Genomic DNA, 26,078 nt, shown 5'->3' on the forward strand with positions numbered 1-26,078 from the left:
GATAATTAATACCAGCAATTCATATGTGAAGTTCTAATACAAAGTTGTCAGGCATATGCTTGTCTTTTGGGTCAAGAATAAATATTTTATTTAGGAGAACTTCGGTGTATGAGAGAATTTTATTGATATAGAAAAAAAAAGTTATACCTAGTCAGGAGAACATAAACCTTACCTCTCATGAAGAAAAAAAAAAAAAAAAAAAAAAAAGCAAAATCAAAATACAGGAAAAGAGGGGGGGGGGGTTATAAAACTTACCATTCTTGAAAAGAAAAAATACAAAAAAAGAAAAAGAGGACATAAACCTTACCCATTTTGAAAATAAAAATACAAGTAATGGAGGGAGATATAGTGCCAATCCCATCTAAAATAAAGCTTAAAAGATTACCTGCAATATGCAAAACAAAAAGAAAAACCCAAAAGGATTGGGTCAATGACTCAATAATATATGTTACGTCCTTGAACTTTGAATCAAGTGGTGGATTAATTAGACTTAAGAAAGACTTAAGTTTATACCTCTTTTCAAATGAATACTCCGTTCCGCGTAGATGACTGTCTTTTTGGCATCATTTGCAATACACCTTCGATACTCTCGACCATACACATGACGACAAGAGATTGGTGGGCGTATTAATTCTAGATGTTCCTTCAATAAACATAAGGTAGTGTTAGAGAGACTAAATTTGGAGAAAAAATTTACAAACTATAAACATAATTCAATTAGTTGATTAATCTTTCAAAATCCATATACATAACCATTATTTAATTGTTTGACAAAAAAACCATTATTTAATTAATCTTTCAAATCGAAGATCGTTTAATTATCCAAATGTATAAAAAAAAAATTTGATGGTTCATAATATATTCATAATCAATCGTCGATTTTTTTATATACATTTGGATGATTAAACAATCTTTGATTGAATGATTTTTTTTTCTTAGAGATAATCTTCAAATAAAAAAAAAAGAACAATTATGATTATAGAGTTTATAATGATAAATATACATTATTCGCAAAAGATAAAATATTTGCATTTCTAATGTAAGGACCATCCAAAAGTAATAAGTAAAAATGTGATTAGTCTTTTTTAATTCTTTTAAATGATTCTGAATGGTTCCATTAAGCAGCTTAATAAATTGATCTGTACGTATACGGATTGGGTCCTAGCGGGAGACTGACTTAGTCCTTTTGAGTTTTGAATTTTTTCCTTTTCCAGGGACTTTTCATACCTTACCTACCGCCTATAAGAATACCGTGATCTCCACTCCGATTATGTGCCTTGCAAATAAAGAAAGCATTCAAATTAACATGACCATGATCAAGAAGAACCCTAGCAGTATCCTCGTTCTTTTTATCTCTTTCTGCTTTCTCTTCCCCCTGTCATGGAGTTTCAATATGGCGGCCATGGCAGCTGCGGAAAACACAACGATCCCAGTGAATGTGGGTGTTGTTGTTGACCTCAATCAAACCAGTCAGAGAGGGAAGATGTATTTAAGTTGCATCCAAATGGCCCTCGAGGACTTCTATGCCTCTCATGCTCACTTCAAAACTAGGCTCGTTTTAAACACTAGGAACTCCAAAAAAACTGTTGTTGGTGCAGCTTCTGCAGGTTCTCTCTCTCTCTCTCTCTCTCTCTCTCTCTCTCTAAACCATGCATTATAAACTTCATCTGTTATACTGAATGAAGCCTTTAGATGCATCGATCCCCTGTTATATATGATTTGTTTAATTAAATAATTGTTCTTATATATGTATGTTAATTAATATTTTACCCCATAAAATTCATGAAATATTACTTAAGATAGTACAATTCACACACCTATTTTTATCTTCGCACATATTTGTTAATTTTTGGCCATTAATATTCTTCAATTCATTCAATTTGACAGTCGAAAAATGAAAAGGGTATGTGAGAAGTAAAAATAAGTGTGTAAATATCACTACTTATACTCAAGGTGTTTCTCATCAAGTCATCTATAACAAAATGCAATGCAAACCCTGCAATTGTCGATCTCACATTTTTCATATGGGTAATGTTATCCATACATCCATTTTTACTTCTCATATACTCTTCTCAAATTTTTACCATTAGATCGGATAAATTGATAAAAATTCATGGTAAAAAAATGAATAAGAATATGAGGAGTAAAAATGGGTTGTAAATATCACTATCTTTTTATATAAGACAAAGATTGTATTTTTACTCTTTCTTCCATCTTTTTTATTGTATTTTTGAATTTTGAATATTTTAAAAATTGGTTTATTTTTAATCTACTCAATATCTTCTAAGAAAAAACTAATATACTAACATAAATCCACTTGTAGAATATATGACCTAACTCAAGGATCAAATACACAACTGGATAATATACATATCGCGAGATATGAAACCCAACTAAAAGGTACATAAAGTATAATATACCTACAAGTAAGACACATTAATCTGTGATACACGTTGACTATAAAAAATAATATGTCATATATGTAGATAAATACAATTAACTTGTGGTATAGGTTGATTATAAAAATGAAAAATAAATATATGAACGTGGTTTAGAGGAGGAAGAGGAAGAACAAACAACAAAAAGAAAAAGAAATAAAAAGAAATAATTAAAGATATAATTAGGAAGAGATTTAATTCCTATAGTAAATTTTATCATTAAAGAGATAATTATTGATAATTAAATAATCCTAAACTCAAAAGATCAAACCCATTTTAATAAAATTAACTATTCTTAATATTGGTTCAAAAATTGGATTCATATCAAGTTTTCACTTCTTTTTAAATTCCGTGGTACAACCAAGTTTTCTTAAAAAGTTCAATCTTATCAAATGAATCAATCCTAACTTTCACTTTTTTTTATTGGGACCCAGCTCTGGATCTGATAAACAATGTAGAAGTGCAAGCAATCCTTGGCCCAGTGACATCAATGCAGGCAAGCTTCGTTGTTAATCTTGGAGACCGAGCTAATGTGCCCATTGTATCATTTTCTGCAACAAGCCCTTCTCTGACTTCACTCCAAAGCTCTTACTTCTTCCGAATTGCACAAACCGACTCGCACCAAGTGCAAGCCATAAGTGCCATTGTTAAAAATTTCGCATGGAGACAAGTTGTGCCAATTTACGTAGACAATACGTACGGAGAAGGAATCATACCCCTTTTAACTGATGCATTACATGAGGTTGGTGCTCATGTCCCTCATCGGTGTGTCATTCCCCCATCAGCCACTGATGAACAAATTGGCAACGAGCTTTACAAGTTAATGACAATGCAAACTAGAGTCTTCATCGTGCACATGTTGCCCAAACTTTGCTCTAAGCTATTTGCCAAGGCAAAAGAAATTGGAATGATGAGTGATGGCTATGTTTGGATCGTGACCAACGGAGTAGCAAATCGTTTATGGTCTATGCATCCAGTCATCCTAAATTCAATGCAAGGAGTCTTAGGAGTTGAAACTTATGTTCGGAGAACAAAGGAGCTCCAAGAGTTCAAAATGCGGTGGAAAAAGCAATTCCAACAAGACAATCCAGCCATCATGGAAGTTGATGTAGATGTGTTTGGACTTTGGGCTTATGATGCCACTTTTGCTCTAGCCTTGGCAGTTGAAGAAGTTGGAATTAATGCAAGCTTGGGATTCCGAAAGGGGAATTCATCCTTCAATTCGACAGATCTTAATACTTTCAAGGTCTCTCAAGATGGATCACAACTTGCCCAAGCCTTATCTAGTACTTCATTCAAAGGCATAGCTGGTGACTTCAGTCTTAAAGATGGGCAACTTCAATCATCAACCTTTAAGATAGTTAATTTAAATCGTTACGAGGTAAAAACAATAGCATTTTGGACACCGGAAAGTGGAATGGTGGAAACATTGAATTCAACAAACACTAGTACACCTTCATTTTCGAGGATGTTTAATTTTGAAGATAAGATTAAATGGCCAGGAGATCCTCTCTTTGTTCCAAGGGGATGGGAGATCCCAACAAAAGGCAAGAAGTTGAAGATTGGAGTACCTGTGAAGCTTGCTTTTACTGAGTTTGTTAAGGTAACCAAGGATTCTAGCACTAACAAAACAGATGTCACTGGGTTTAGTATCGATGTCTTTAAGGCTGCAGTGGAACTGTTACCTTACGACCTTCATTTCGAGCTCATTCCCTTTGCAAAGCCGGATGGCACCAGTGCTGGCACTTACAACGATTTGGTCTATGAAGTATATCTTCAGGTAAATTTGATATAAAAATAACCAATTAGTCAGTTAGTTAGGCACTGTGCCCATACATTTCTCTGATTTAATATGTTTGCTTGACAGAAATTTGATGCTGTGGTGGGAGATATAACAATTAGAGCAAATAGATCTTTATATGCGGACTTTACAATGCCATATACAGAATCCGGTGTAGTCATGGTTGTGCCAATCACCGACACCAGGAGCAAAAGTCCATGGGTTTTTTTAAAGCCTCTGACATGGGACCTATGGCTTACAACTTTTTGTTTCTTCATCTTCATTGGCTTCGTAATTTGGGTGCTTGAACATCGAATTAACGAAGATTTTCGGGGTTCTCCCTCACACCAAGTTGGCACAAGCTTTTTCTTCTCTTTCTCAACCATGGTCTTTTCAAATAGTAAGTATATTCGTATCACCTCTCCCAAATTTCGAGTAAAGATTTCATAATATTCGGACCGCGCTTGATTTTTCTTCCTTCAAGCTGTGCCTATATGGACACTTAAATTTGTTATTCGCTATTACAGGGGAGAGAGTGGTTAGCAACTTGGGTAGATTCTTGATGGTTATATGGGTATTTGTTGTGCTAGTTTTGACACAAAGCTACACAGCTAATCTAGCATCGCTACTAACGGTTGAGCAGCTGCGGCCAACTGTCACGGATATAAAGGATCTTCTAAAGAATGGGGACAATGTCGGCTACATGAAGAATTCTTTCGTCTATGAACTTTTGAAACAAGTCGGTTTTGGTGAGTCCAAGCTTAAGGCTATGAAATCCATGGAAGATTGCGCTGAAGCTCTTTCCAAAGGGAGCAAAAGTGGTGGCATTACTGCTTTTGTTAATGAAACCCCCAACATGAAGCTTTTTCTTGCACAACATTGTTCCAAATGTACCATGATTGGTCCTATCTTCAGAACCGATGGTTTTGCCTTTGTAAGATGATTTTTGCCTAAATATATAACGTATACCTATGTATATATTAGGATAGTGATTTTGCATTTTCTCATGCTGTACTCCGTTACAAGAGATGCCAGCAAAAGATGATGACTTCTTCGAGGTGTCTTTGCAGGTGTTTCCAAGGCATTCTCCTCTTGTGCCTGATATTTCACGGGCGATCCTCAACGTGACAGAAGGAGAAGGGATGAAGAAAATTAAAAGCAAATGGTTCGCTCAAGAAATGGATCGTGAAGATAACTCCGGTACACCAAGTTTTTCAAGCGGCAGTCTTGGCCTTGAAAGCTTTTGGGGCCTATTCCTCATTGTCGGTTTGACGTCAATTCTCGCGCTAGTCATCTTTGCAGCTTCATTCCTTTACAATCATAGGCATATATTGGAGCACCCTAATTCAAGAGCTTCAAGATGGAGAAGGATTCGAGCCATGATTAGAATTTTCAACGAAAAAGACCTCAGCTCCCACAAAAGCAGTCAACAAGGAGATGGAATTGCTTGTGGGGGAGATGAAGTTAAGGCATCACCTAATAGCAACTGGCTGGAAGATAAGGATTTGGGATTGTATGAAGGGCAACAAACTCCATCGACTACTGGCTATTCGTCTCCGGAGATAGTTCCAATAATTCAGCTTGCTATCCTTAATGAAGAAAACAAATATTAAGTGGTAAAGAAAAAGAAATAGAAAACAGTGTGGCCTAGAATAACCTGTTTATATAAGTTGTACCATTACTTCAATTCTAATATGAACCATACTATCATGTAAAATCACAATTTCTGAATCTCTCCATCCACCTTCACATTCCTTTAATTCTTTATTATTAAAACAAATCAAATATTTAGATATATATGGGCGTAGCCACATTGAGTACAACAGATATGCTCTCCTATGCACTCGAGTTCAAGTCTTCTTTCAGATTAGTTTAAGATAAAAACAATTGAAAGACTATTTTATATTATACGAAGTCAGTTTTGAATTAGTTTATGTATAGGTCCGGTCAAGTAAATTCCTACATCCGGAATTTAAATTCTAGTTGGCTGCTTTCAATGTAACGCGTAGTCAAGATTCAAGAGTAGTATGCTTCAACTTTGAATTTAAGTGGTGGAATCCAAGACTACTTCCGATTTGTCAAATGCCAACTTGTCAATGTTTTTCGTTGCAACTTGAATACATTATCTGAGCATAGCATTAAAAGTGTAGATTCTTCTTTCACTTGTATTAATCTATACATTATTCATAATTAATACCCAGTTGAGAGCTTTCGGTCTACATTTCCTAATTGTTCTCTCCAATCTATCATGTTTTATACAAACGAAGATTCGTTTTGACTCGATTCCATCAGTTTCTGACCAAGCTTGAATAATATCAAACATGGCCAAAAATGCTAGCTGCAACCCCCTTTTTTCTCTCTTCTTTTTCTTCTTACGAGAAAATATGCCCGTTCGTTGCTGCGGGACTTGAATGCACCCGCCTTAACTGCATGAATAAGACACATTCAATCTTAATAAATTAAGACACATGCACCAAAAACAGAGAGATAAACAAAGATACCAAAATCAAGAAAAGATAGACCTGGGTACCTCCATTGTGTACTGAAAGATGCCAAATTCTATCACCAAGGAGAGCAAACTTTTTCAAATGCTTAGGCTTGGGTGGCATGTCTGAGCATCTGTGCCAACTCATACATACATACATACATACATACATACATACACACACACACACACACATCTGTGCCAACTCATACACACACACACACACACACACACATACCCTAAAAGTAAGAGTGTAAAATCTATGCTAAAATAAACAACTAAGTATGAGCAGTACCTCGTAAAAAGTAGGTGATCATCATACATACACACACACACACACACACACACACACACATACCCTAAAAGTAAGAGTGTAAAATCTATGCTAAAATAAACAACTAAGTATGAGCAGTACCTCGTAAAAAGTAGGTGATCATTTGTGTTCTTCAAGTTTTTGTCGAACCAACAATCAATGAAAGTTCACATGCGCCGGAGGGATTAGTCCTTGGGCCTAGGAAGCCTTTGGGATACCCTTGACTTGGTCAAAAAAAAAAAAAAAAAAAACAATCAATGAAAGTGATCCACCGGGAAAAACATGGTTAACCACCATGTACGACATGAACCAAAGAAACCCACTACTGAAGCTATATATAATCATTGAAGAAAAACCTTTTACATCCAGCACAAAGCAAACTATAATTGAAATTTGAACAAACCAAAATAACATGCAGATAAATAAATAGAAAAAAAAACAGTCGAAGTTTCTTTTATGTCCAGCAATGGAACCATTAGAGATTGTGTAGAAACAGTGCAGTAAACACCACCAGAGAATGGGGATAAACAGAATTGTGATACACATACCTATCAGGATAGTAAAACGAAAACAACTAAACATGTAAATTCAAAGGTCACTCGGAACATGCTAAAAGTAAAAACTAAATTGCATAGCGATTGGCATCTAAATTTACCTTTCAAATGGCTTGTGATATGTCATTAATAAAAGCCCTGAATTCTTGGTTCACTCCGCTAAATTGGTAGGAGCTTTTGCTTTATCCATCAGAACCTTAAAACAAAACCTGTAATAATATGATAAGAAATGAAGATCTGGTAAGTTTATTAGACATTGTTTCAAAAACAAATTGAGACTCATGGGGAAAAAAAAAGGAGAAAGAATCAAATATCAACACCAATGGATCATGCCATAAAAATTACACCATGAAAAATCCAGAGACCAAAATCCCCGCCGGCAGAATTTATTCAAATCAAAGGATGCACAATGTTGGTTTAAAAAACCAATCAAATTTAAATTCTAACACCATACGATCAAATGTTAATCAAACACACAATCTCAAAAAACCGAAACCATGTTAAGCAAAAGAAACAAAAGGAAAAGAGTGAAGATGTAAGCCATTGATAAGAATATGAAAAGTGGCAGCACTGATATCATGCACAGATAGGATAACGAAATATCAGAACCAGCAGCAACAAATAGAACCAAGAAGGAAAAGGATTGATAAAATAAATAAATAAATAAGAAATAGGACAAAGGCACAAACCAACGACATGAGCTCAGTTTTTTCACCATGAATTTTGCATGGCCTGAAATCAAGAAAAGGACGTGTTGACCGGGATTTTAAAGTGGACGCCTGTAGTCCGAATGACAGCGATCATCCCTGTTTTGATGGTCCAGAACCGACCCGGGACACTCATACAAAATCCAAAAAGGCAGCATTATCTGGAAAGAACATGCGAAGTCGTCAACAACAACGAAGTAAATATATAGTTCCATAGATGCAAACAAAATAACACTATGGCATGATATTTGATTAAGATCCGTCTCTACCAATTTGATGGCAAAAACACACCCCTCCCATGCGGGAATGAACCTAACCATTTAACAAAAAAAGATGAAAACCCATGCGAGAATGAACCTAACCACACTGCATGCACTCACATAGACTGCATACACATACACTCACACACACCGAAGAATGAATGCATTATATTCAATTAGCACCATTCAACTTTAAAAGCAGTGAGACCTTCCAAAGGCACAGCCTAACTGGCCTCGGTTCAAATAACCAAATTGAGAACAACAGTTCAATTTTAGAAAGGTTGTACAAAGGAAAAAAAAAAGAGACAAAACAATCCTATAACCACAACTGAAAAACAAAATCAAAATGAACAGAACAAAATATCAGCAGAGCATGAACACTAACTAACATCATTTGGAAACATGTGCTGGTTACATATAATATATATGCGCATAAATTAAGAAAACGACTTGAGTGCCCTAGCAGTGGTCTTTACGCTGAACCAAATCACTATTAGGTTAATTGTATTGATTCACGCATCTTCTTTTATGTGCTAAATCTCTACTAAATTGCCCAACAAAAATGACATAAACTAATTAAAATTCCCAATATATCTGAGAAATACAACTTTTAAAAGTGTGAGAATATATGCAACACCAGGATGTTGCAAAAGTCACTGCCCTAATTTAAGATTCGGTTTTTGTCCAATGTATGTATTAATGTATATGCTTAGATACATCTGAGAATTTGCTTTGCAACAGTTGCTACTCTCATCGTCTTTTGAGAGAGATAGATACAAAGGTAAAGATTACAATGGGGAATAGTTGAGAATCCCTCTAAAATACTAAAGAAAAACATACCTAGAATGGAGTAAACAACTGTTTGTCTCCATAGTAGTTTCTCAGAGCATTTATGCTGTCAGAAAGATAGTGCTCCATTCCAGAAGGACGGACAAATGTACCAGATGGCGACTGACCCAAAGAAAACATAATTAAAAGTTAGCATCTGATGAACAATTAAGGTGATGCAAAAGGGCAACACGTGATGTGAAATTATTATACCAAAATATCCAAGGTCTGTTAATCTAATCACCCAATAAAATAAAAAAGAAATTAAGCATAACAATATCAAAATTAAAAGGAAGGAATAATATGAAACCTTGTGCATAGAACGTTCGTGAGAATGAATCACACAACAATCAAGGGTGGACAAATCACAAAAGTGACAATTAAAGGGCACCTAACGGACACCCCCATCTCTCTCTCTCTCTCTGCAATCGTAGAAATCCCTCAGGTTTAAGGAAGCAAATGGAAAACGAAATGATTTTCAATCCCCTACCCATACCCATACCTTCCTTACCCGTTCCCTTTACCCTCGCAGAAAATCCTCCCATCTCTCTCTCTCACCCTTGTCCCATCTCTCTGTCTGCAAATAGCACAAAAGAAACCCTAAACAAATCCCTGAAATCCCTTGCCTAAATCCTCCCACATTTCTCTCGGACACCCCCTATCTCTCTTTCTCTGCAAAACCTAAACCAAATCTCCTAAATCTTATCTCAGACACCCCACATACAGCAAAGAAGCCAAGATATGAAAGTAATCTCTACATAATACTTTGGAACAATGAGGCAAAATGGTACTTACTTGTTCCTTGTCCAAAACCGTTGGTGCTGCCGCACATTGTTATCAATTGTGGGTTTATCAAATCCTTCATGGCTTAGACCGCATGAAGAGTTAGAAACTAAAAGATGAATATATGTTGTAAATCATCATATAAATGTAACTGCATTAAAAAAAAGAAGAAGGGAATGAAAAATTTTAATTCTATTTCATTAGTATGTAACTACATGAAAAGTTACATTGAATGCAGACTCAATCAATTTCCCCAAAGTCATTGTTAACTGAAAATCAATACCAAACCCATAAATACCACCATTAAATTTGGCAAAACCCAAAACAAAATACAAAAATTTACTCATATAATCACAGAAAAACATGAAATTTGAGCACCCATTTGGCCAAGTTAAAGGATAAAGGCACTTATATCATCATAGTACTCTTTGGGAAGATCTTCTACTACCGGTTCTTCCTTTTTCTTGCTCTTCCTCAGAACTGCCATAAAACACCCCAGAGAAGCACACAAATTCAGAAAAGAAAATGTCCAAAACTGCCATAAAAAATCCATACAGCATACAAATTTATTAGAAAGAAAAGTTCAAATTACAAAAACCAACTGATGTAAGTGAGTAGTGAGAGGTTGTGTTAGGCACCTGAAACACGTTTTGGTTTCAATTGAGAGGGCCAGTGCCTTACATGCGAGGAAGATGACGATAGGATTCCAGAGACAGAGAAATGAGGAGTAAGACAACGAAGGTGAGAGAAGGGAGACGGCGGCAAGAGGAGGATAGGACGGAGGCGAGACCGTCTGTGGCGTGACACACTGTGGGTTTCACAGCTATTAATCAAAATACGCAACATGAAAGCCTGTTTGATCATTGTGCCAAAGTTTCTGCTTGTCTGCAAAATTAGCAAAATTGCCACACAGGTTCACAACTCGTCGTCTTCCCTTTATCAATGGCTCCTTTAAATATCCAAATGATCAAGGTCGATCGTGCTTGCAGAATACTTGATGAGCTCATTTTGGAAATCCACCTAAAACAAATAAGCACAATATCTATGTAAACTGGCATTTCACTCAATTATACATTAGTTATGGCATCTTTGGAACTAAATGACTTCAACCTTAATATCCTATAAGCAGTATTTTCTATATTTTAAATCCTGTTATGATAACAGGTAAATATAGATGATACAAAAGTAATTTAGTTCCATCATGCATATTTTTGCACTATTTAGTAAAGAACTCGACCGGACTCGATTCCGAACAACATTCACAATTTCATATAGAATTTCAAAAGCCAGCGACTTTAGTGTAAATTACAATAAAATTTCACAAAGAAAGCAAACTGTAATATAAGTTTGATCTACAATTCGGATTTACCTGGATATGGTGATTTACGTTTCCATTGGAGATTTTGCATGCATTTACATAACAACAACAACAACAAAGCCTTTTCCCACTAAGTGGGGTCGGCTATATGAATCCTAGAACGCCATTGCGCTCGGTTTTGTGTCATGTCTTCCGTTAGATCCCAATACTCTAAGTCTTTTCTTAGAGTCTCTTCCAAAGTTTTCCTAGGTCTTCCTCTACCCCTTCGGCCCTCAACCTCTGTCCCGTAGTCACATCTTCGAACCGGAGCGTCAGTAGGCCTTCTTTGCACATGTCCAAATCACCGGAACCGATTTTCTCTCATATTTCCTTCAATTTCGGCTACTCCTACTTTACCTCGGATATCCTCATTCCCAATCTTATCCTTTCTTGTGTGCCCACACATCCCACGAAGCATCCTTATCTCCGCCACACCCATTTTGTGTACGTGTTGATGCTTCACCGCCCAACATTCTGTGCCATACAACATCGCTGGCCTTATTGCCGTCCTATAAAATTTTCCTTTGAGCTTCAGTGGCCTACGACGGTCACACAACACGCCGGATGCACTCTTACACTTCATCCATCCAGCTTATATTCTATGGTTGAGATCTCCATCTAATTCTCCGTTCTCTTGCACGATAGATCCTAGGTAGCGAAAACGGTCGCTTTTTGTGATCTTCGATAGATTGCTCCGGTCATTAGTGTGGATAAGTATATAAATGGATAGAGATAGGAAAGCAAACACAAGATGTACGTGGTTCACCCAGATTGGCTACGTCCACGGAATAGAGTTCTCATTAATTGTGAAGGGTGTTTGTACCATACTTGACCAATCCCGAAACTACCGAGCACCGGCCAACGCTATACTGTCAAGGACCCAGAAGAGTTCCCCTCCGACCAGGAGGCCAATCACTACTCGACACGTGTCAAGATTAGAGGCCAATCAGAGCGCAGCACGTGTTAACATCAAGAACCAATCATAACATGACACATGTCAATGTGACAAAGCTACAAGTTTTTCTATAAATAGGGGTCATTCCCCCACAATATTGCCTAATGCCATTTGTGTTAAATCATTCACAAGAACTCACTAAATTGAGAGCTTGATCCTTTGTACTTGTGTAAGCCCTTCACTACTAATAAGAACTCCTCTACTCCGTGGACGTAGCCAATCTGGGTGAACCACGTACATCCTGTGTTTGCTTCTCTGTCTCTATTCATTTACGTACTTATCCTCACTAGTGACCGAAGCAACCAAGCGAAGGTCACAAAACCTGACACTTTCTGTTGTACCAAAGTCTTCGCTGATTTTGTGCATCAACATTTGGCGCCGTCTGTGGGAAACGACACTTATTCCTACTCTCTTCAGCTGTGTCAAGCTGGTTTCTATCATTCGTACACTTTCTTTTGATCAGGCATCCCTCTCCAGCATGGGAAGCGAAGGAAGCCACAGCACACAGAATGACACCCCCCTTGCACATAGTGCGAAACAACGAAAGAAGGAAGGAAAACGAGTTCTTCTTCAAGCTAAAGTCGATGAGTTGGAAGCTCAGAACAACAAGATAGCAATGAGGAATGAGGTCCTCCAGGAGCAATATGAGAAGCTCTTCGAGACACTCCACGAAGCTAGGCAAGCTCAGACACGCGAGCTTGTTGCCCCCGTGGAAGTCAACCATCAACTGGGTGCCCTCCAACATGGAGGGTCACATGCATTCGACATAGATATCCCTGATAGGGAACAGATTACCCCTCGACTTGATAATCAACATGAGGCTTCTCTTAACCCAGTTGCTTCGACCCGAACCATAAGAAGTGGAGAGAGACACCTCTTTGCTGAAGGGGCAGAAGGATCGAAAGCCGTCTTTCGCGATTGTCGGGATTTCCTGAAGCAACGTCGAGAGAATTCCATCCATATAAGCTCAAAGATTAATGACCCAAGGATTTCTGAGAGACTTGGTCCCCTGCCACGGCCCAAGCCGGCCACCAATTTGGGGAAGGGGCAACAAGTCCCAGAGAGACATGAGGGTACAGGGGACTCAGAGGTGTTCCGACAGACATACCCTGGAAGCCAGTACAGCGAGTCCAGGGAAAAATCACATGCCCTTGATCAAACCTTCCTAATTCCAAGAGGAGATGGAGATTTACGAAAGAAAGCTCCAGTGACACATAACTCCGCTCAGGACCCCCTTGTCCTACAACTTCTTGAGGAAGTAAACAAGTTGAAGGCTGAACGTCAGGCTGAAATACCTGACTGGAACCAACCCAGGCCTGGCCCTCTTACAAGGAGGATCCTCAACACCCCCTTCAAGCAAAGACAAAGCAAAAGCTTGGCTTGCAACTTTATACTGGAAAAGAGGACCCGATTGAGCACCTTAACCTCTTTGAATCCACCATGGCATACCGGATGCACACCGACGAAGAGCGATGTCTTCTCTTCCCCTCCACCCTCTCTAGTGGAGCTCTAAATTGGTATTGTCGTCTTACACCTGAGACGGTAGACTCATTTGAGGAATTGAGGAAACTATTTGTTTCCCAACACATTTTCCAAACCGATCGCTTGCACTCTGCAGATGACTTGTACACTATCCGCCAGAAGCCAGACGAGTCATTACGTATGTATGTTGGCCGCTTCAGCCATGAATACTCCCGGTGTGCCGAGGCAGACGACAAGACTGCCCTCAAAGCCTTCACGGCAGGCCTACGTGATTGTTTCTTTAAATACATGATCAATGCCAATACTTGGAAGACTTACTCTGAGGTGATGGCGCATGCTTATAACCATGCCTCCGCCGAGGCAAAGACATATCAGGAGAAACCCCCTACAACCATCCTTTATCAACAAGTGGGAGGTGGAAGCCAGACTCACCTAAATGAGAAGACCTCGACTTTCCAAACAGCAGTGGCACCTCCCCATGCCTTGCATAATGCTTCACCGAATCAACAGACATATCAATTTCAAGGCAAGAGGAAGGATTTCCATCCTCACCACTCTCCTTTCAGTAAAAAGAGTAAGGGACACTATCCCGATAACCAAGGGTATCGCCACAATAGCGCTCGCCCCCAGGCAGTCAATGCAGTGGGTCAAACCCGCGTCAAGGGTATCGCCACAATAGCGAGGTTTTAGCCTGCCATACTTAAGGTGTCTTACGCCTGCCGAGGCGGAAATCGTCCTTCGGGAAATACATGAGGGAGTCTGTGGAGATCATGCTGGATCTCGGTCCCTAGCACACAAGACTTTTCGCCAAGGATATTACTGGCCAACACTCCACCAGGATGCCATCAAAGTATCCCGCTCATGTGACAAATGTCAACGATATGCGACTATTCCTCATTCCCCTCCAGAGCCTCTTACTCCTATGATCAGCCCTTGGCCCTTCGCCCAGTGGGGACTTGATTTGATCGGCCCAATGCCGGCAGGGAAGGGCAAAGTCTGTTACCCAGTCGTTGCAGTGGACTACTTCACAAAGTGGGCCGAAGTAGAACCCTTGGCAACCATTACTGAGGCAAAGATAGAAGACTTCGTGTGGAAGAACATCCTTTGTAGATTCGGCATTCCCAATGCGATAGTCACTGACAATGGGCGACAGTTTGACAACAAGAAGTTCAGGTTGTTCTGCTCTAAGTTCAACATCAACTTATGTTTGCCTCTCCAGCTCATCCCCAGTCTAATGGACAAGTTGAGGCCATCAACAAAATAATCAAGCGCACTTTGAAAACCAGCTTGGACAAAGCTAAAGGCTGTTGGCCAGAATTTGTACCCCAAGTTCTTTGGTCATATCGCACTTTATATCGGACTTCAACAGGAGAAACTCCATTCTCACTTGCCTTTGGCACAGAGGCGGTTGTCCCTGTTGAGCTCGAGCAAGCAACATTCCGAGTCCAGAATTACATTCAAAGTCAAAATGACAAACAACTCACCCTCAACTTGGATTTAGTCGAGGAACACAGAAACCAAGCTCACTTGAGGAATGTCGCCCACAAGCAGCGCATCTCCAACTATTATGACTCTAGGGTCAAGCCTCGCTCTTTCAAAATAGGAGACTGGGTCTTAAAGAAAAGATTACTCTGCGACAGAGTCCCGAGTGAAGGCACACTTAGTCCAAACTGGGATGGACCGTATGAAGTCATTGGCATCAGTCGCCCTGGCTCTTACACACTTAGAAGCTCCGATGGCAAGACCCTTGGCCATCCATGGAACGCTGATCACTTGAAGTACTACTACAAATAGACTCACGATGTACAAGTGTTGAGCTATAGCCGTTCGGCATCCTATGTAATGAAGGCCATTTGGCAATGAATTCAATAAAGAGGTAATTTAGCCAACTTAGCCCTCACTCTTTTACATTCATAGCAAGCGATGCCGGAACCCTTCTCAATCAGAAAGCAATCCGTCTTCCACAGTCACTACAAAACAAGCAAATGAAGACCGTGTCAAGCGCCAAAAAAAAAAAAAAAAAAAAAAAAAACAGCTTCATCCAAAAAACTTCACCCGAAAAGCTTCACCTCCAAAGCTTCACCCACAAAGCTTCACCTAAAAAGCTTCACCCAAAAAGCTTCACCCGAAAAGCTTCACCTCCAAAGCTTCACCCACAAAGCTTCACCTAAAAAGCTTCACCCACAAAGCTTCACCATCAAAGCTTCACCCAGAAAGCTTCATCTACAAAGCTTCACCATCAAAGCTTCACCTCGAAAGCTTCATCTACAAAGCTTCAACACCAAAGCTTCACCTACAAAGCTTCAACACAAAACCTTGCTCCAAATAAACAAATTTTGTTCACAAAACCCAAGATGCCCTTGAACTTGTACAAAAACACTTGGGTAAACATAAACATTTTTTGTTTTACACCCACAAGGGCCCAAAATTTTCCTTCTTATTTATTCACTTATATATGTTCCCAAACATATTATAATAGATCCAACAACAAGCCAAAGTCCCAAGTTTCATAATGGACAAAAGTACAAGCAATTCATCAATAATGAAGGTGCTACAAAAATTGGAATCTGCCCCAAAATAGAAATCCAACCCAAGAGACTTTTTCTCTCTCTCCCTCTTCCGCCTCCTTTCATCTATCAAATTTCTGCAACCTCTGCTCTTCTCCAATGGAGCTGAATTTTGGACACCCTATAGTTCTTGAGCATATGAACAACTTTCAAGAAGGAACCATTTCTGTTTGAGCGACGGAAATTAAAGTGTTGAAGCTCCAAACATGACAGTCGGATTCTTGCAGATTTCGAAGCTGCTGTGATGTTTCGAAGATCTGGAAATATTTAACCATTAGTTCATTCTGAATTTTTTATATGTTATGAAAGAGACGATGAGGAACAACTTCAATGAAGAAAGCATGCCGATCTGAACAATAGAAAATAGAGTTTCGAAGCTCACAACAAATCTGACGGGTTGACAGAAAAATAATAACCAGTCATTCATCATACCTGGATTTCTTGAGTTATACTGCTCCGAGGGATCTCAAATTTGGATATGTTGTAGTTCACGAGCTGAGGAACAACTTCAATGAAGAAATCATACCGATCTGAACAAGAGAAAATGGAGTTTCGAAGCTCACAACAAATCTGACGGGTTGACAGAAAAATAATAACCAGTCATTCATCATACCTGGATTTCTGGAGTTATACTGCTCCGAGGGATCTCAAATTTGGATATGTTGTAGTTCACAAGCTGAGGAACAACTTCGATGAAGAAAGTATGTTGATATGAACAAGAGAAAATGGAGTTTCGAAGCTCACAACAAGTCTGACGGATTAACAGAACATTGATGAACAGTTACTCATCATACTTGAATTTCTGAAGTTGTACTACTCCGATGGATCTCAAATTTGGATATGTTGTAGTTCACAAGATAAGGAAAAACTTTCATGAAGACGACTTTGCAATCTGAGCTATAGAGAAAGGTGTTATCTTGCATCCACTCAGGCTGATTAGTGGAAACGAAAAGCAATTCCACCAAAGAAAAGATGAAAAAAAGAGAAAAGCTACTAATTGCACTTGATCTTGTCTAGTCAATAGCATGCAGCATCAAACACACAAAAGTTGGAAATATTTTTAGATAAAGCATATACGAATGTGTGACATCGAAACAAGGATTCGTTACTTTGACAAATTAGTAACACGCGAGACACCTCATTCGGTAACTCTCTTCGCCAGAAGACTTGGGGGACTCCCACCATATGCTACTGCACCTTGATACTCGGCAGTCTCACAACCACTCAGTGACTTGGATTTTTCAAGTCTCCAACCGAGAAGTTTTCCTCACTCGGGAAATTAAGGGAACACTACCTCAAACTACATGCTTCACTCACAAAGCTTCAACAATACAGGTTTCAACAAAAGCAAAAATTCAAAGAACTTTATGAAGAAGGCTTTGGTGTATTTAACACAATATGTTGAAATGAAGCAAAGCTTATTTATTAATATTTTCGATAAGCCACAAATATGTACATATACATGAGTCAAAATAAACAAACAAAAGGGAGCCTTCACAAAGGTTGCTTAGGGGAAGTCTCAACAGTCGGTAGAGCCCCAGAAAGAGAAAGCACCGGAGGGTGGTTATCCGGAGCCTCAGTACTTGACAAAACCCCAGAAGGAGGAGGCATTGGAGGTTCATCATTTGAAGCTTCATTACCAGGTACAGCCCAAGAGGACGAAGGCAATAAATGCCTTTGGAACAAACCCACAAACCGCTGATGATCAAGTAAAACCTTACCATCAGATTCCTTCATTTGGTCAAGCTTCCTCTTCATGTTTGTAGCATAGTCATGGGCGAGCCGGTGCAACTGCTTATTCTCATGCTTGAGCCCTCTAATCTCCTGTTTGAGACTCATCACTTCAGCAGCCAATGATTCAACTTGGCGGGTTCTAGCAAATAGGCGTTGGGCCATATTAGACACAGAACCTGCACACTGAACACTAAGAGCCAGTGAGTCCTTAACAGCCAACTCATCAGACCGTTTGGAAAGTAGTCTATTATCTTTGGGAGTGAGAAGGGTCCTGGCCACCACTGCAGCGGTCATATCATTCTTCATCACAGAATCCCCAACGGTAAGAGGACCAGTAGGGGATATGAAGGATGGGCGCCATATGTTGTCTGGAGAAGGCGTGGCTGTCTCTTCTCCAAGGTTCAAGTCAAAACGACGGTCGGAGGGTCCAGACATTTTCAAATGTGTTGAAGAAGGAAGAGGTCAAACAAATCAAGATCTTAGAAGTGCAAGAAATGAGCTTCTACTGGTAGAGATTCAAGTGTGCTGTGGAACTTAATGTCAGCCTCTATAAAAATCTGCACTCGACGGAGCTTCAGAAATCGAAGAGGCGTTTGCTTTCTCAAAAGCTGGGCTGCTCAGAGACCACGAGGGCCAATCTCAGAAATCGAATAGGCGTTTGCTTTCTCAAAAGCTGGGCTGCTCAGAGACCACGAGGGCCGATCTCAGAAATCGAAGAAGCACCTGCTTTTTCAGCCTCGTCAGCACCTGTCACATGCACAATCAGCTTTGCGGAAATTACGGGCACTCTGTCGAAGATTTCTGGTGAAGTAGAAAGCACGTGAATCTTACTGTTCAATCACCGCTCTCCATATGCACCATCAACTCCTCGGGTACCACATATAACTTTGTCAAAGATCTCTGACAAAGTTTAGGCACGAGAATTTCGAAGTTCTAGCTACCCTACTATTACCCATAAGGGTAAAGGAACAGCACCACTGCTTGACAACTGGAAAGTCCCTATGTGTGTCGACCTCCGTGTTTTGCGGCAAGACAGGTTGGTAAGAACGTCCAACCTTTACTCACATTCGAGAAAAGACTCCCAACATAATTACTTTCTCAAAAACCGGAGTAGCACCGCTTTCCGAATCTCGAGAGTCAGATCCTCGACGGGATTGCTTGTTCGAAAACCGAAGAGGCACAACTCTCAGAACTTCGAGAGCCAGATTTCCTTAGATAAAGCTTGTCTGTAATCTTCACACGTAATATCAGCTTTCCAGATACCACATACCACTTTTTCAAAGTGCTCTGACAAAATTAAAACACGTGAAGCTGGCAGCTCCCACTACATTGCTGTGACCAAGAAGGGTAAAGGAATAACATTACTACTTGTTATTGGGAAATCCCTATATACATTGACCTCCCTCCTCAACGGACAGGCAAACCTGCAAAAATGCTCAACCCTTTCTCGCGTTCGAAAGGGCACCCTCAACATAACCTCTCGAAATACTCAGCTTTATTTCCCCCCGATAATACCTCAGCAAATAAGCCACACCAAGAACAAGAGTATCTCATATCATCAGGGTCGAAAGCAAGAGTATCCCATATCATGCTTTCTCCCTGTCTTTGTCTTTGTCCTTGTCCACACCTGCAGGACAAGGAGAAAGAGAGCAGTCAGTCGGAACCTGAAATCAAACCTCCAATTTGGAACTGACTGCCTGGAGCCTTTGCCTGGTTGCTTACTTAGCATTGCTCTCGAGTACTCATCCTCAACTGCTGTCAAGGTCACGAATTCCACCGGCAAATGCCTCATGACAGTTGATCAGATATTGGCTCTTTACACTGAAGCTGCCAAGCGTGGATGAGTCACTATGAAGGAATGTTCTGAAGGACCATTTAAATGCAAAGGTTGCACACCACTTGTGCCATGCAAAAGATTGAAGCAGAAGGTTCAACGGTGAGCTGAAACAGATCACTACAGCACGACACCTTTCCATACCACATTCATTATTCCGTCAACAGCAAAAGTATCCCATATCATCAAGGTCGAACGTACTCTAGATTTGATGGACTTGTTTTGACCCTCAAATTTTTGAGTCGGCCTTATACTCTGAAGGGCACCAGAAAACCCTCCAGCACAGTTCAAGAATAAGCCTGTGGAAAGTTACTTCTTCAAAAGCAAAAGTATCTCATATCATCTCTTATCCATTTGCTTCTCCTTATCCTGGCAGTTGAATGAGAGACAAGGAGAAGGAGAACAATCAACCGGAAGCCGAAGTCAAACCTCTGATCCTGGGTTGCTTACTTGGAAGTTTGACTGCTTACTTTGTCTGTCACCTCTTTCGGCAGATCTCCTAGCTCGGCGACTTGGGGGACTCCTACTATAGGGTTTGTATCACACTTGACTAAGCCCGAAACTACAACTAAGCTTCAAGTGAAATTGATACATTACCTTGTGCGTCAACATCAGCTAAATACACCATTCCCGGATGGAGGAAAAGTACTTCCAGAGAAGGGCAGATGAAGATCAGACCACACTTCGGTACTTAGAAGTTTCGTGATTACTCAAGGGATTGGATCTTGCAAGTCCCCAACCGAGGAGTTTCCCTCACTCGGGAACTTAGGGGAGCACTGTTTGTACCATACTTGACCAATCCCGAAACTACCGAGCACCGGCCAACGCTATACTGTCAAGGACCCAGAAGAGTTCCCCTCCGACCAGGAGGCCAATCACTACTCGACACGTGTCAAGATTAGAAGCCAATCAGAGCGCAGCACGTGTCAACATCAAGAACCAATCATAACATGACACATGTCAATGTGACAAAGCTACAAGTTTTTCTATAAATAGGGGTCATTCCCCCACAATATTGCCTAATGCCATTTGTGTTAAATCATTCACAAGAACTCACTAAATTGAGAGCTTGATCCTTTGTACTTGTGTAAGCCCTTCACTACTAATAAGAACTCCTCTACTCCGTGGACGTAGCCAATCTGGGTGAACCACGTACATCCTGTGTTTGCTTCTCTGTCTCTATTCATTTACGTACTTATCCTCACTAGTGACCGAAGCAACCAAGCGAAGGTCACAAAACCTGACACTTTCTGTTGTACCAAAGTCTTCGCTGATTTTGTGCATCAACAAAGGGTTTACACAAGTACATAGGTTCAAGCTCTCCTTTAGTGAGTACAAGTGAATGATTTAGTACAAATGACATTAGGAAATATTGTGGGAGAATGATCTCGTAATCACGAAACTTCTAAGTATCGGAGTGTGGTCTCGTCTTGACTTGCCTTATCTGTCTCATAGGTAGATGTGGCATCTTCTCTGGAAGTACTCTTCCTCCATCCAGGGGTAGTATCTTTAACTGGTGGAGATGCACAAGGTAATGTATCAATTTCACTTGGAGCTTACTTGTAGTTTCAGGCTTGGTCAAGCGCGATACATACCATGTAGTAGGAGTCCCCCAAGTCGCCGAGCTAGGGGATCTGCTGAAAGAGGTGACAGACAAGGTAAGCAATCAGAGCTCCGGCTGATTGTTCACATTCTCCCTATCTTGCAGGCAACATGAAGGATAAAGAGAAGAAAATGAGAAGAGATGATATGGGATACTTTTGCTTTTGAAGAAGTAACTTTCCACAGGCTTATTCTTGAACTGAGCTGGAGGGTTTTCTGGTTTCCTCCAGAGTATAAGGCCGACTGAAGAATTTGAGGGTCAAAACAAGTCCATCAAATCTAGAGTACGTTCGACCCTGCTGATATGTGATACTTTTGCTTTGACAGAGTAATGGATGTATCGGCACGTGTGCTGTTTCGCTTGTCTCCACATGCTTCCTTGTATCCTTCTCCCTTGCCATATCTGTTCCTCAAGCAGATGCGGTATCTTCCCTGGAAGCATAAGATGTTGAAGATGAGTACTCGAGAGCAATGGCAGGTAAGTAATCAGGTAAGGGGTTCCAGGTAGTCAGTTCCTGGCTGGAAGCTTGATTCCAAGTGCTGACTTATTGCTCTCTTTCTCCTTGTCTTGCAGATAAGAACAAGGCCAAAGGAAAAGACAGGGAAAAAGCATGATATGGGATACTCTTGCTTTTAACCCTGATGATATGAGATATTCTTGCTCTAATATAGCTTGTTTTCAGAGGTATTATCGGGGGGAAAGAAAGCTGAATATTTCGAAAGGCTTCGTTGGGAGTGCCCTCTCAGATATGAGGAAGGGTTGAGCATTTTTGCAGGTCTGCTTGTCCGTTGGGGATGGAGGTCGACATATATAGGAGTCTCCTTAGCAACAAGTAGTAATGTTATTCCTTTACCCTACTTGGTCATAGCACGGTAGTGGGAGCTGTCAGCTTCACATGTTTTAACTCTGTCAGAGCACTTTGAAAAAGTGGTCCGTGGTATCTGGAAAGCGGATGTTGCGTGTGAAGATTACAGACAGCTTTATCCAAGGAGATCCGGCTCTTGAAGTTGGGAAAGTGTTGCCTCTTCGGTTTTCAAACAAGCAATCCTATCGGGGATCTAGCTCTCGAGATTCGGCGAACGATGCCTCTTCGATTTTTGAGAAAGCAATCATGCTGGGGGTCTGGCTCTCGAGATTCGGAGAGCGGTGTCTCTTCGATTTTTGAGAAAGTAATCATGTTGGGAGTCTGGCTCTCGAGATTCGGAGGGCGGTGCCTCTTCGATTTTGGAGCAAGCAAACTTGTTGGGAGTGTTTTCTCGAATGTGAGTAAAGGTTGGGCATGTTTGCTAGTCTACCTTGCCACGAAGCACAGAGGTTGACACACAGAGACTTTCCAATTATCCAGCAATGGTACTGTTCCTTTACCCTCTCTTCGATTTTTGAGAAAGTAGTCATGTTGGGAGTCTGGCTCTCGAGATTCGGAGGACGGTGTCTCTTCGATTTTGGAGCAAGCAATCTTGTTAGGAGTGTTTTCTCGAATGTGAGTAAAGGTTGGGCATGTTTGCTAGTCTACCTTGCCACGAAGCACAGAGATTGACACACAGGGACTTTCCAATTATCCAGCAGTGGTACTGTTCCTTTACCCTTGTGGGTAATAATATGGTAGCTAGACCTTCAAAATTTATGTGTCTAAACTTTGTTAGTGTTGTTTCTTTGCTATTCTTTTACCCTTCTTGGTCAGAGCGATGTAGTGGGAGCTGCAAGCTTCACGTGCTCAACTTTGGCAGAGAACTTTGGCAAAGTTATCTGTGGTACCCATGAGCTACTGTTGCGTGTGGGAAGTGGGTGATTGAACAGTAAGACTCATGTGCTTTCTACTTCACCAGAAGTCTTCGACAGAATGCCCATAATTTCCGCAAAACTGAGTGTGCGTGTGACAGGTGCTGACAAGGCTGGAAAAGTAGGTGCCTCTTCGATTTCTGAGATCGGTCCTCGTGGTCTCTGAGCAGCCCAGCTTTTGAGAAAGCAAGCGCCTCTTCCATTTCTGAGATCGGCCTTCGTGGTCTTTGAGCAGCCCAGCTTTTGAGAAAGCAAACGCCTCTTCGATTTCTGAGATCGACCCTCGTGGTCTCTGAGCAGCCCAGCTTTTGAGAAAGCAAACGCCTCTTCGATTTCTGAGCAGGCGCCTCTTCGATTTCTGAAGCTCTGTCGAGTGCAAATTTTTATAGTGGCTGGCATTAAGTTCCAAAGCACACTTGAATCTCCACCAGTAGAAGCTCCATTCTTGCACTTCTAAGATCTTGATTTGTCCGACCTCTTCTCTCTTCAACACCTTTGAAAATGTCTGGCCCCTCCAACCGTCGTTTTGACTTGAACCTTGTTGAAGAGGCAGCCCCGCCTTCTCCAGACAACATATGGCGCCCATCATTCGTCTCCCCTACTGGTCCTTTTACCGTTGGGGATTCCGTGATGAAGAATGATATGACCGCTACGGTGGTGGCCAGGAACATTCTCACTCCCAAAGATAACAGACTACTTTCCAAACGGTCTGATGAGTTGGCTGTTAAGGATTCTCTGGCTCTCAGTGTTCAGTGTGCAGGTTCTGTGTCTAATATGGCCCAACGCCTATTTGCTCGAACCCGCCAAGTTGAATCATTGGCGGCTGAAGTGATGAGTCTCAAACAGGAGATTAGAGGGCTCAAGTATGAGAATAAACAGTTGCACCGCCTCGCACATGACTATGCTACAAACATGAAGAGGAAGTTTGACCAGATGAAGGAATCTGATGGTCAGGTTTTACTTGATCATCAGAGATTTGTGGGTTTGTTCCAAAGGCATTTATTGCCATTGTCTTCTGGGGCTGTACCGCGTAATGAAGCTCCAAATGATCAACCTCTGATGCCTCCTCCTTCTAGGGTTTTGTCCAGTACTGAGGCTCCGAATGATCCCCCTCCGGTGCATTCTCTTTCTGGGGCTCTACCGACTGCTGAGACTTCTCCTAAGCAACCTTTGTGAAGGCTCCCTCTTGTTTGTTTATTTTCACTTATGTATATGTACATATTTGTAGCTTATCGGGGATATCAATAAATAAGCTTTCCTTCATTTCAACGTATTGTGTTAATTACACCAAAGCCTTCTTCGCTACAGAAAGACTCACATCCGTTGCAGCCGCTTCTATGTTCTTCATGGTTTCAGTAATGCTATGCTTGAGTACAATTCTTGTTGTCTTCTATTTCTCATCCTAAATTAAGTTAACAGTTCAACATTATTCTTTATAAGCTAAAAAAGTACGATTAGTTATTTTAGTAAATATATTTCTTGTAAACTTGCCTGTTCATCGAACAGACCTGACAAATCGAGATCATTTGACATGGCTATCAATTGGAATGCATTCATAAAACTCGAGGATTTGGGAATTATTGTCTCCGCCACATTTTCTTGAATGAAAATAACAATTGTAACAAAAATCAGATATTTGGATCGAAGGTAAGATTCTAGCATTTTCTCCGAGTCACAATCATGAAGAGCTTTCACCTCAATCGAATCAAATCCAACACCAACCCATCACAGCTCGTTGATCACTCAGAACACTGAATGCAAAAATCAACAAAATTTCACCATTTTAAATTATAATTCGTTTCATATTCTTTAATCCACTAAACAAGCAAAAAATTAAAATTAAATTAAAGTGAACTTGGTGGTCGTGGGTGCCGTCGCCGATGAAGAGGTCGAAGGGATTGATTTTAGCTTTTTCGTTGAAAAGCTGGCTCCTCTCTGCAAGTCGCATGCCTTCCCTCCCCCCCTCCCTTCTTCCCTCTCTCTCCGCAAGCAGCATGTCTTCGCACCAAATCCCACACTGAGCCATCGATCCCACCGAATGCAACCCTAATTGACAACAATGCCCACCCAACTTACCCCCAACCGTGCCCTAGACGGGCATTCCCGTCATTCGAACCGATGGCATCTTCGTAAAAAGCTAAAAGCATCCGAGTGGCAATCTTGTAAATAAACTGAAATATGGTTCAAAACACTGTTCATTGTAAAGCAGTGGTTTACGTCTACTTTCTTGGCAATGGCACAGGAAACCAAGACTACTCCAGTAAATGTAGGTGTTGTCGTTGACTCGAACACCAGATTTGGGAAGATGGCACCGAGCTGCATCAGCATGGCCCTCTCCGACTTCTATGCCTCGCACCCTAGCTACAAGACCAGGCTTGTTCTGCGCATAAGGAACTCCTCTTCATATGTCGTTGCCACATCTTCCGCAGGTAAGTTATCATCATATCGTTTTTCTTATGAGTTGGTATTCCCTTCTTTTGTATCATATCTTGTTGCACTAATCAAAACCTCATCTTTTTTTTTTGTCCATGATGAGAAACTTTGCATCCTATTGCATTGACTTTTGTTTTTCTGGAATCTGATATATCATTTTTCATTAGTTTTTATTTGGCCTAATTG

The 26,078-nt window shown here is 40.5% G+C and overlaps 1 protein-coding gene and 4 long non-coding RNA genes across 6 annotated transcripts; 1 reads left to right on the forward strand and 4 right to left on the reverse strand.

Annotated features, from left to right (window-relative positions):
* The first annotated feature begins 1,296 nt into the window (after window positions 1-1,296).
* LOC126603684 (glutamate receptor 2.8-like) lies at window positions 1,297-5,978 on the forward strand. The gene is made up of 5 exons (XM_050270621.1): window positions 1,297-1,607; window positions 2,873-4,218; window positions 4,306-4,618; window positions 4,746-5,152; window positions 5,289-5,978. Exons 1-5 carry the CDS (start codon window positions 1,307-1,309, stop codon window positions 5,829-5,831), a joined length of 2,910 nt encoding a protein of 969 aa, XP_050126578.1. The 5' UTR covers window positions 1,297-1,306; the 3' UTR covers window positions 5,832-5,978.
* Window positions 5,979-6,351: 373 nt separating this feature from the next.
* On the reverse strand, window positions 6,352-6,882 carry LOC126603712 (uncharacterized). Its single transcript, XR_007616352.1, has 2 exons — window positions 6,741-6,882; window positions 6,352-6,644 (listed from the first exon to the last, which is right to left on the reverse strand). It is a non-coding gene; the product is annotated as an uncharacterized LOC126603712 (long non-coding RNA).
* A 3,678-nt stretch (window positions 6,883-10,560) lies between these two features.
* Window positions 10,561-11,567, reverse strand: LOC126603711 (uncharacterized). The gene is made up of 3 exons (XR_007616351.1): window positions 11,518-11,567; window positions 10,787-11,168; window positions 10,561-10,628 (listed from the first exon to the last, which is right to left on the reverse strand). It is a non-coding gene; the product is annotated as an uncharacterized LOC126603711 (long non-coding RNA).
* A 4,851-nt stretch (window positions 11,568-16,418) lies between these two features.
* LOC126603710 (uncharacterized) lies at window positions 16,419-17,602 on the reverse strand. 2 transcript variants are annotated; one of them, XR_007616350.1, is made up of 3 exons: window positions 17,123-17,587; window positions 16,942-17,039; window positions 16,419-16,766 (listed from the first exon to the last, which is right to left on the reverse strand). It is a non-coding gene; the product is annotated as an uncharacterized LOC126603710 (long non-coding RNA). The 2 variants fall into 2 exon arrangements; XR_007616349.1 differs by lacking the exon at window positions 16,942-17,039 and having other exon boundaries at window positions 17,123-17,602.
* Window positions 17,603-24,760: 7,158 nt separating this feature from the next.
* Window positions 24,761-25,827, reverse strand: LOC126603708 (uncharacterized). Its single transcript, XR_007616347.1, has 3 exons — window positions 25,315-25,827; window positions 24,968-25,210; window positions 24,761-24,861 (listed from the first exon to the last, which is right to left on the reverse strand). It is a non-coding gene; the product is annotated as an uncharacterized LOC126603708 (long non-coding RNA).
* Window positions 25,828-26,078: the final 251 nt, after the last annotated feature.

The sequence above is a fragment of the Malus sylvestris genome, chromosome 15 (genome assembly GCF_916048215.2).
Source record: "Malus sylvestris chromosome 15, drMalSylv7.2, whole genome shotgun sequence".
In the NCBI taxonomy this organism is placed as follows: domain Eukaryota; kingdom Viridiplantae; phylum Streptophyta; class Magnoliopsida; order Rosales; family Rosaceae; genus Malus; species Malus sylvestris.